The following is an 11,739-nucleotide window of genomic DNA, read 5'->3' on the forward strand; positions in this document are numbered from 1 at the left end:
TCTAATCTAGTAATTACTAATACTTAGTGAAAAAATAATAGCTTTTTGGTTTTTATATATCCAAACAGGGTCTCTCTCGATGTTCGTTGAAATTCATGGCTTTGTGGAGGTGATGGATAGATGAGCCGGGCCTTTATCATTATTGTTAATGAGTTCCACAATGTGAAAAATCTGAATGGGCTAGTTCAATTTTCCCCTTAAATTTGTTAAGAAAAAAATGACTCCAGGGAGTCTTTCACTATAAAAGGAGACAAATAGCAGGATTTTATGTGCGCCTAGCCCCAATTTGGTTTTCGTCGCTCTGTGCCCAACTTTAGATTTCCGTAAGAACAACTGGTTTCTTTTTTCTTCTTAATTCCCTTTTTTTTTGCATCATCCGTCATAATCTTGCTCAGAGCTCAGGGTTAGGAGGTGTGGACTAACGCGATCGATTCCCAAATCTCACTAATCATATCGTCTTTCCCACCTGTATTAAACTACCGCCATTCCCTTTTCTCTTCGTTAAATCTCCCTCTCTCTGCGCGTATATTCTGATTCAGAAAAGTACCCAGAAAAAAATAAGTCCGAGTTGTGTTTTTTATTTTTTGGGGTTTGTGTAGATTTGCTAGAGATTAAGCAAAAAATTGTTTTCTTTTTCTTATTTGTTTTGATATTTTGAGTCGCGAGAAGAAAATGGATAAGAAAAAGGTTGTTGTCCCACTTGTATGCCATGGCCATTCACGTCCCGTTGTGGATCTCTTTTACAGTCCTGTCACTCCAGATGGATTTTTTCTCATCAGTGCCAGCAAAGGTAATTGCTATTTATTTGGTCCAAGACCATCGTTTTTTTTTCTTTTTTATCCGTTTACTTGCTCTTGAGAAGTTGTGATTTTTATACTGTGATCTGTTATCTTAAAATTGCTTGTTCTCATCTATTTTCAGGCTTACTTATGGTCTATATTTCATTGTTAAGATTTCATTTTATAAGTCTTCATATACATACGCAAATGGTGGGTATATATTATCAATGCTGAGACCGTGTTTTCCTCATAGGAGTGATATGTACTTCTCTGGAGGGATAATTTGGTGTTGATCTTATGCTTATATGAATGGGGTTTTAATTGTCTGGTTTAGATTCCAGTCCCATGCTGAGGAATGGAGAAACTGGAGATTGGATAGGAACATTTGAAGGACACAAGGGTGCAGTGTGGAGTGTTTGCTTGGACACAAACGCTTTGCGTGCTGCTTCTGCTTCTGCTGACTTTTCTGCGTATGCTATTTCATTTTTGATCGTTTTCTGTCACAAATCACAATATGGCTGTTGTTGTAATCCGGAAGTTGTTTAATTGTTTTTTAGTCAGTTTCTTATTTATATATGCAGATTTCGTGTTTAATGATATCAAATGTCTTGGAACACCTCAAGTGGCTTGTGTAAAATTCTTCATATTGTTGCACTTATGGAGTTATTTATTGATAAAAGGTTGACATATGCTGTGACATGGCCTTTATATGCAGGAAAGTGTGGGATGCACTAACCGGTGATGTCTTGCACTCATTTGAGCACAAGCATATAGTTCGAGCCTGTGCTTTTTCAGAGGTAAAGTTGTTTCTTACATTCTGTTGAAGCTTTAACTTGGGGGAATTATGGAGGCATATGTATTGTGGGATATGCTAGGAATTAAAAAGATAGATATGGTGTTTGAGATGTGTAACAGCTTGGTTTACAAACAATCCATTTTTGGTAAAATAGTATCTGTATGATAAAATAGCTAGGTTATTGAACATCTTTCTTGATTACTTTGGCTCTCATTATTAGCGTGCCAAAAGTATTTCCATTTCTTCTGGCAAACCCTGTTAATTATTGGGAGTAGAAATTCCTATTTCTAAATCAAAGCCAGCATTGCAACATTTTAGTTCTTAGTGCATCTCTTGATCTTTATTTTCGTTGATTGTCTTGAGAATTAAACCTTTACCATGTCTGGCTTTTGATGGCCTGATCAATTTGTAACAGGTGGTTTCACAACTATTATTGTACATATGCTTTTCATTTGTATTTTAATGAGGAGATGCTGACTACCACAACAGGTTTTTGAATTATGCCTTTAAATTTCTGCTCAACACCGAGGAAGTAATTCCTACCTTCTCTGCTATTAACAATAGAGATGGAACTTTTTAATATTCAATAAGGTCTTTATCACTCGTGATTTGGATTTACTTTTTTTCGTTAACAATCAATCAAGCAATCATTAATTTTTAGGATCGGGAAATAAAGACTATTCCAAATAATTCCAACCGAGCTTAAATATATCACTTCATCTTGTTGATAAAAGTTCCCTGCCCTTTGGGGTGGGAATCAGATAATCTTTAAGGCAATGATCTAATCACTCATTGATCTAAAGATCATTGACACATAGGATGGTTGAGTTCGTACCAAACATGTAATCACTCTCGTTGATCTAAGATCATTGGCACATAGGATGGTTGAGGCCGTACCAAATCTTGGACCATAATGGATTTGAACTGACCACTGCTAACCAAAATCCACCGATGGAATTGTTGGCATTTTGTACCCTTTGTTCATTTTTGGTGATCTATTTATTTTACATTTTGTTTCTTAATTTTAAATCTCATTCAAGTTTTCTGATACGATTGCAGGATACGCAGCTTCTATTAACTGGGGGAGTGGAGAAAGTCCTCCGTATTTATGATTTGAATCGTCCGGATGCGCCTCCAAGAGAAGTGGACAAATCACCTGGTTCAGTCAGAACCGTTACTTGGATGCATAGTGATCAGACAATATTAAGTTCTTGCACTGATATGGGGGGTGTCAGGTATCCATTTTCCTCCATGTTTGGGTGTTCTTTTGTGTATTTTCATGGTTCATTGTTTTTAAAGGTGAGCATTTTGTGTACGTTTTGATTATTTACTATCTATTACTATTATGTCTCTGGATACCTGTTCTTCTCTTATAGAAACTGTATGGTATTGCCTCACTTTTTCTCTTCTTTCTTTTACCACGACACATATGGAGGTTTTGAGATCAAAATCCAGGATACATTAATATCAGTGGGGATAAGGGTTTTGTGATGCTTGCTGTGTTGTTGATTTGGTAACTTTATATTTGATTTAAAAGACTTTTGTTAAATTGTTGGGGTAAACTACGCATTTAGTACCTAAACTGTCAGTTTTGGTCCGTTTTAGTACTAAACTTTCAATTTTTTCAAAATCATACCTAACGTTTGGTTTTTGTTTCATTTTAGTACCCACCATTAAAAACTTTACGCGTTATCAGTTTTAGTCCATTTTAGTAACTAAACTTTCTATATTCTTTCAAAATTTAACATTAAGTTTTTAACTGGTACTAAAATGAAACAAAAACAGAACTTTAGGTATGGTTTTGAAAAAAATGGAAGTTTTGTTACTAAAACGGACCAAAATTGATAGTTTAGGTACTAATGCGTAATTTACCCATAAATTGTTTGTAATATCTATTTTAAGTTTACCTAAAATGTCTGATATGAACCCGGTCTGATTCTTGTCTTGGTTTTCTATAGCGTTTCTCTCTCTGTTTTCCTATTTCTGGTTTTCTTTTGAGACTGCAGATTATGGGATGTAAGGAGTGGTAAAATAGTTCAAACGCTAGAAACCAAGTCATCTGTGACCAGTGCAGAAGTTAGTCAAGATGGTCGATATATCACGACTGCTGATGGATCTACTGTTAAGTTCTGGGATGCGAACCAGTGAGTTCTGATTTCCGAGCCAGATTGGTCTTTTGTGCTGGAATTTCTTTTATTGATTAGTGCCGTGTGTTTACTCAGCTATGGGTTAGTCAAAACCTACAACATGCCATGCACGGTTGAGTCAGCTTCCTTGGAACCGAAATATGGAAATATAAGTTTGTTGCTGGAGGAGAAGATATGTGGGTTCGCGTTTTTGATTTCCATACTGGAGATGAAATAGGTATGTTCTCAAAAACATAAGTTGGACCATACTCTATGATTTTAGTGTTGTGAATTTGGTGCCTGAATCCAGAGATGGTAGCATATTAGTTCCTTAAATGCTAGAAGGTATGTAGCTGTAGCTTGAATTCAAATGGACTTGTACACGTGCGATATTGTGTTTCTGATTTCTGTCATTTTTTACGTGAAGTTGGTAACGATTGATTTACATCTTGTTTACAGCATGCAATAAGGGTCACCATGGTCCTGTACATTGCGTACGTTTCTCACCTGGAGGGGAATCGTATGCCTCAGGATCCGAGGATGGAACAATTAGAATATGGATGACAGGCCCTTTGACTCATGATGACACTGAACCTATCGCAACCAATGGGTCGGTTAGGAAGGTAAAGGTAACTGCAGAAGACGTTTCGAGGAAGGTTGAGGGCTTCCGTATTGCAGAAGAGAGTAAGACCAAAGAGAAAGAAACGGGAAAGGAATAATATGTAACAAGGGGGATGATTTCTTGCTTTATCTTTGCAGTCGATGCATGACCGCATTTATCTAAGTAATTGAAAATAGTTTTTCTTGTCAGAGATAGAGACTATACCATGCTGTAGTTTTTGTATTGCCTATATAGTCTTCATGCATTTAGCATCAGTCATAAAAATGGCACCGATAGTATCATGGTGCGCTTTAATTAATGTTGGTTAATAGTCTTTCAGCTGTTGGACCATTTATTTCTGACGTATTCCTTTGCAAGTGGACTACTTTTGTTCTATAAGCGAACTTTGGCTACATTCATAACACTGTTAGTAATAGCACATATATGAGATCAGGAGCATCAGTCAACGATGCCATCCATAAGTTAAATCAGCTGCAACTTGCAAATCACAGTCTCAAACTACTTCCATTATAACTTAGAAACTAGACTACCTAATGCAAACATCCATGGGTCTTCTGGAATTTAGATGGTTGAGACCCTTGGAACATCGACTGGGAAATTATGGATCTCATCAATCCATGGGTTCTTCTCCTTTGCCGGATTTATCGTCCTCAAAGCTTTCCACACTGCACTGTTACACTTGAATCCTGAACCAAATGCTATTTGCCATGTCCTGTCACCCCTCCTGATCCTACCCTTAGCTTCAGAATAAGCCAACTCGTACCAAAGAGAACTACTCGAAGTGTTCCCAAATCGGTATAGAGTCATCCTTGATGGTTCCATGTGCCATTCGGACAGCTGCAAATTCTTCTCCAATTCATCCAAAACAGCTCTTCCTCCAGCATGAATGCAGAAATGCTCAAAAGCTAGCTTGAAATCTGGGATGTATGGTTTGACCTTCATTTTCAAAAGTTTCTTTCCGACCAATGTAGCAAAGAAAAGCAGCTGTTCAGACATTGGAAGAACCAGAGGCCCCAGTGTGGTAATGTTGGTCTTTAAAGCGTCACCAGCAACTGCCATGAGATCCTTCGACAATGTAACACCAATCTTGCTTACAGAATCTTCTTCCTGGGTAATACAGGAAAAGCATTTATCATCTGCACCCCTGTGAGTGCGAACAGTGTGAACCAACTGGTATTTGGACCTTCTTTTGTCAGACCATTTGTTAGAGAGCAAAATTGCAGCGCCTCCCATCCTGAATAAGCAGTTTGATACAAGTTTTGAGCGATCGTTTCCAAAGTACCAGTTCAGGGTGATGTTCTCCATGCTGATAACCAGTGCATAGGAGTTGGGGTGTACTTGAAGAAGATGTTTCGCAAGATCTATTGAGATCAACCCTGCACTACAGCCCATTCCTCCCAAATTGTAGCTTTGAATATTCCCTCGAAGCTTGTAATGGTTGATAACCATGGCAGACAATGATGGTGTTGGATTAAACAAGCTGCAGTTAACGATCAAAATTCCAATGTCTTTAGGTTTTACAGAGGTCTTCGCCAAAAGCTCATCAATAGCACCAAACATGACAGCCTCGGCTTCTTTTCTTGCTTCATGCATCGATGGGTTAGGGGGAATGTTGAGGACCGCCTCCGGAAGGTATGTTGAATCTCCAAGCCCTGACCTTTCGAGGATCCTACGCTGAAACTGAAGATTACCATATGTGAATGTACCAGTCATTTGTGATTGATCAACGAACATCCTTTTCGAGCATTTACGAGATTCCTTCGGTTTGTAGCAAGCGAAGTTGACAAGGTAAACAGGGCGAGGGCGGGTCAGAAAGTAGAGGGTCGACAAGAAAACAAGAAGCGTCGAGCAGATGATGACAGAAATGAGGTTGTATTGAAGATGCTCCCAAAGTTCATAAAGATCCTGGACAGAAAACGTGGAGAGCTGTGCCGCGATTATAACTACAAGCGGGGTAAGGAAGAGGTACATCCCATGGGTGATTAGGTAATGGTATCCAAGCTTCACATACTTCAGTTTAACTGATTTCTTAAAATCAGGAAGGTTCCTTGATGGTGGCGGGGTCAAAGGTTGGTCTGGTTTCGAGTCAGCCATACTTTCCCTGTGAACGATTCAACTCGATGTGTTAAATCAAGTGCAGAAAAGGAATCAGAAGTAAAGGCAGTTTAAAAACCAAGGAGCAAATCCAGCAAAAAAGAAAGAAAAGTAGGCTAGTTATTGATTCTGAACCTTTCAAGTTTCAAGTGATGAACTTTAAGGCTATCCAGGCCTCAAAAAGCTAAATCCTATATTCAGAATGATAAATCACACATCTTCTGATGTTTCACATCAAATCTAACTGGGATTTCGCAAACCCAGATCAGCATTTGCATAAAGAAACACTAATTATTTTCCATAATTCAGATCAATCGGCGAAAGAAAAGATCACACAACCAGATCACAATTCATAAGCAACTAGTAATGGATTTTTTTTTTTTAAAAAAAAGAAGACTCCGTATTTATAAACTCACCTGGATCTCCAAATGCAAATGAAGCTTAGTTGAATCTCTCCTTAAAGAACGGCCGCGGATACAGAGAAAGAAGAGACTATAAATACGAGGAGAGCGTTAGTGCGTCAAAGAAGAGAATAAATAACAAGATGAAATATAAAAAAGCACTAAATAATCCAATATGTTTTTTTAAAAAAGAAAGCAGAAGCTGCTGGAAAAAAAACCGAAATGAAAGGAACGTGACAAGAAATGGGAAAATGATGAACAAAGCTGAAGAAATGGAGATTGGAGTGTTGGAAACGCGTTTTGTGGAAGAGGCAATGCCGTCTGTAATCTCTCTCGGCTCGGGGATCTCGGACCAAGCACAAGTGTCGTTTAAAGCATCAAGGCGGCTGGATGTTTCAACCAATTTTTTGTTTCCACGTTTATTTTCAAACACATTGGTTTTTTTTTTAACTAATACCAATATTTAGTTTTGTTAAAAGAATACAAAATATAACAAAATCACAAATCTTAAAAAATCTATAATGATATAAATTAATTTTTAAATAATAGAATATGTATACAAATTAAAAATATATTATTTTTTTAAAATACAAACAATTATCACTATAGTGATAGTAGATAAACACCATCAACACTAATATAAATATTTATGTTCAAAACCGTCACTTGATTTGTGTTGATTACCAGCTTTAATTCACATGGATTTGTTCTCTTTCTTGTCTTCTTGAAACATGGCTCTTAAGGGTCCATGCCATGAAAACATGCCTGCTTCAGTTTTCTCTTTTTATCCATGCAACAATGGCTGAATGACAGTAGATATATAACGTCAGCTTCTAAGCTTGCATACTGTAAGTAAGGATAACGATATCTCATGTTCTACAATAAAGCAAAGGCTTTGCTGCTGGAGAATGTATACAGATGGGCTGATACTTCTAATCGGTCCATGGTATTGATCAGCTTTTACAAATTTCATTCCTGGATAGTTTAATTAGCTACATGTCTCTGACCATCCGCAAGTATAGAATTCTTTACATTGCAGGTTGCGTAGGTAAAGGAGATGTTCTTTCAGAGAACCAATTCTGTTTCTTCAATTACTGCCAGTCGATTCGAGTAACGATCCGTGGCGAGTGTTCTTGCTAATCCAAAGAGAATTCTTCAAGCCAAATTAGAATTTCATTTCTCTTCAATGCAATCAGACGAAGAACAAGGTCGAGATGGAATCAGTAACTAAGATGAGAATAACGTGTAATACAGCGACAAAACAATGTTACTGGAAAGTGCCTAAACGCATCTTAGAGTAACATGTACTAAATTAAAACAGGGAAAAGTGGACTGCACAAGTTCCTCAAGTCAAACAAATGGCATTTCCTTAGAATGCTTGAGAAGCATAATTGTTGAAGGAAAGTCGAAATCATACCATTGTAAAGCTCCATGTTCGTCCCGGATCATTGTAGCGTGCAAGCAAACAGCCTACCTTTGGTTTAAGACCATCTTTAATAAGACGAGCGCAATGATTTCTCTTTCTCACGAACAACATCCTCTGTCGGTTTTCAGCTGAACTTCGATGCCGCAGCAATCCCTCCTTCCACCTTTCTCAAGTTAACTGTTTCTTGACTAGGATCTGGTAGACTACACAAGTAAAATCACACCGCAGATATCTTTATCCAATTCGGAAATACGAAACTGTCTCCTGATGTTCCGGATCCCTATAAAACCGAGAAACCTCACCTGCTTATATCTTTCTCCAATGGAAGAACAATTTGGATGGATACATCAGACAATTCAGGATCAAGTGCCTGTGTGAACACGGGAGTAGTCATCGGTATCTTCTCTGTTGTAGAATTCTTACCGAAGATGTACCTACGCCAATGGAATCGATCGACCACATCAGGCATAAAGGAAAAGGTAAAACTTAGAATTGAAACCAACATATGAATTGGATTTTCCAGAAAAATACCCAGCAACAGCATTAAACCCGGTTGACTCAGAAAGCTTGCCTCCATTTGTTTCTACGACTATGAATGGTGCATATTTCCTTACCTACATAACACCTAAGTGCTACTCACTATAAAAATGCCATTTTGCAGAACTAAAGAGCCATACCTGCCTAAACACATCCCATAAACCTTCTAGTGAAAAATACTCATTGTTCTCTATAGAATCCCAAAAGTCCTACAGTACATTACATTTAACAAATCTCACAAAGACTGGACATCAAGGTTACCAAATGAAGAATTGTTTTTTTGGAGAAAGTAAAAGACTCACCACATGGGTACAAAACTTTCCATTGTTTGGGTTAATGCCCATGACAGAAGTTCCAGTAAAGACCAGTTCAGGCTTCCAAGGCAAAAGCATGGACTTTATCACCATAGTCCACCTCGTTGTTATCTCATAAGGTCCTGTCTATACCAACTCAACCAGTCAAATAAGCAAATACCCAAACTAAAAAAAGTTATGAAATTATAGGAAAAAAAGGTTATAATGAATCGAACCTGCTTGACCCAATGCAATTGAAACAGAGGCCTAAAGATATTCTTCAAGAAAGAAATGTTAAACAAATAACCACTAATGGTATCATGCTTTGTTATGGGGTCTCTGAACTTCACTTGGTCTTCGTATGCCGTCCGATCAATTCCTTGATCATCAAACAGATGGGGAAGATCATCATAAAAGAAACTAACTAACCCTTCAACATCGACAGTTGGTTTTGGAGGGCTGCTTTGCTCCACCTGGCTTAATTTACGTGCCCACTTTAACTTTTGGTTCCTCGGATTGAGTTCTTCTCTTGTCTTGAAGATTATTGCAGGAGGCGAAGGAGAAGTAGAAGGGACAACGGTGGTGGTAACACGTCGGAAACTGCAGCAGACAGGATGGATTGGCCGGAGAATTTGAGTTGAAAGGTGAGCGGTAGCCATTTCGAGTTTTTTTTTTCCTTCAAAATGTCAGCCAGGGAAATGATTGGTTGCCATTGGTTCAGGCCTCAGAGTAATATCAAGATTGGGCTAAATTGGGCCGTAAAGCATGTCTCATGGCTGTGTTTAAGCTAAGCCCGAAGTTGGGCAAAATTGATCCAGTACTTAGGCCAATACGGCACTAATTTTTTAATTTTTTTGGAAACTATTGCCATTGCTATAGTAATTTGGAACTCCAACATCACAAAATTTAATAAAAAATATATTTTATAGAATTCGTCACTTCCATGTGATGAATTTAAATAAAAAATATTATTTTGACAAACTCGTAATTTAAGCTTGACGAATTTTTCATGTACTATATCATTTGCCGTATATAATTTTGGAAATGACCGCTATTTTTTTTACCCACATGACATGGTGGGTAAAAAATAAAACCCAGAAGTTGTCTTGCACCACCAGCAGTGTGCATGGAAAGAAATGGCGACCATGATGACAGAGACCATGACTATGCCCCTACAGCTTCCCTTGAGGGTGATGATGGCAGCTATGATTATGCCCCTACTGCATGAGTAGATAAATATTAACAATATCAAACTCTAATTTAACCCAAAACTTTTACAGTTCTTTTATGGAGTAATGTCTGTCCGTATATGCAGGAGTGGTACCCCATGAGTAGGGATGGCAACGGGCCGGGTTCGGGCCGGGTATTGGTCCCCCCGTCCCCGTTCCCGTTTAAAAAACCCGGTACCCGTCCCCGTTTAAAAAACCGCGGGGATTTAAACGGGGATCCCCGTCGGGTAATCGGGGAAAACCGCGGGGAAACGGGTATCCCCGTTTAGCATAAACGGTTATTTAAACGGGTATTGGGCCGGGTATTGGGTCGGGTATTGGGCCGAGAATCGGGTCGGGTATATATATATATATATATTTAAATTAAATATATAAATATATATTTTTTATTTAAATTAAATTTATTAATATTATATATATATATAAATAATTATTTTTAATATTTATCGGGTCGGGTATCGGGGCGGGTAATCGGGTAATCGGGGCGGGGATTACCAAACCCGTCTCCGTCCCCGTCCCCGTTTAAAATAAATGGGTTTTCCCCGTCCCCGTCCCCGTTTATCATCCCCGAACCCGACCCGTTTAATTCGATTTTCGGTTTTCCCCGTCGAGTTCGGGTTTTTTTGCCATCCCTACCCATGAGAAGATTTGAAGCACCTTATGATGGTAGGTTTATGAGTAATATTAGTTTAGACATGCACCTTATGATGCATGAGTGGTCCTCATGTCTATCAGTCGTCTTTTACATTTAAATATTTACTTTAATTGAAATATCTGTTTTGATTTGTCGGATTCTGAAGATTGTATCTTCAGTCTCAGTAGTTAGAGTGCTGAGGATCAACGAGAGTGATGAGTAAAGTTGCCATAACAAATAACCGAGGATGAATTAGATCTAAAGTTAAATGGCGTGGTCCTGCTCTGAACTGGATAAAGGCGAATACCGATGGAGCTGTGGGTGTACCAGGGAATATGGTTGCTGATGGAGGAGTGTTGCGAGACAACCGAGGTGCGTGAACTTTTGGGTTCGCTCGAAGCTTAAGCAATTGCTCTGTTCTAACCACCGAAATGTGGGGCTATTAAGGATGTCTTATGTTATGCTTGGATTCAGAAAGATTAAGGTGGAAATGGATTGCGCTTTGACGGTTGAAATGTGGGTGTACCAAGGAATGACGGTAACGCAATTGTCATGTTTATATGCGAGATACTTCAAAAGGACTGGGAAATCAAAATTAGACACGTTCATCGGGAAGTTAATACTGTAGCTGACAAGCTTACAGCTCTGACGAGGGGCAATAGGATTGGGGTGGTGTTTCAACATGTTGTTGCCTGGATGTTAATTTGTTGATTAAGATATAATAAAATCATATATTAATTATATCTATTGATACCGTCGTTTTTTAGTCTCCGACTATTAAAAGTTATAAAATTGATCCACA

The 11,739-nt window shown here is 38.3% G+C and overlaps 2 protein-coding genes and 1 pseudogene across 2 annotated transcripts; 1 reads left to right on the forward strand and 2 right to left on the reverse strand.

Annotated features, from left to right (window-relative positions):
• Positions 1-254: 254 nt before the first annotated feature.
• On the forward strand, positions 255-4,511 carry LOC120139628 (serine-threonine kinase receptor-associated protein-like). Its single transcript, XM_039154821.1, is given in 8 exon segments — positions 255-790; positions 1,114-1,249; positions 1,495-1,576; positions 2,635-2,810; positions 3,582-3,719; positions 3,798-3,870; positions 3,873-3,939; positions 4,161-4,511. Coding segments are annotated over 8 exon segments (1,050 nt in total). The 5' UTR covers positions 255-672; the 3' UTR covers positions 4,421-4,511.
• A 339-nt stretch (positions 4,512-4,850) lies between these two features.
• LOC120139424 (3-ketoacyl-CoA synthase 11-like) lies at positions 4,851-6,986 on the reverse strand. The gene is made up of 2 exons (XM_039154660.1): positions 6,834-6,986; positions 4,851-6,424 (listed from the first exon to the last, which is right to left on the reverse strand). The coding sequence occupies exon 2, from the start codon at positions 6,415-6,417 to the stop codon at positions 4,885-4,887; it is 1,533 nt and encodes a 510-aa protein (XP_039010591.1). The 5' UTR covers positions 6,418-6,424; positions 6,834-6,986; the 3' UTR covers positions 4,851-4,884.
• A 610-nt stretch (positions 6,987-7,596) lies between these two features.
• Positions 7,597-9,752, reverse strand: LOC120139527 (annotated as a pseudogene).
• Positions 9,753-11,739: the final 1,987 nt, after the last annotated feature.

Source organism: Hibiscus syriacus, unplaced genomic scaffold, assembly GCF_006381635.1.
Source record: "Hibiscus syriacus cultivar Baekdansim isolate YM2019G1 unplaced genomic scaffold, ASM638163v2 tig00000170_pilon, whole genome shotgun sequence".
Lineage (NCBI taxonomy): Eukaryota > Viridiplantae > Streptophyta > Magnoliopsida > Malvales > Malvaceae > Hibiscus > Hibiscus syriacus.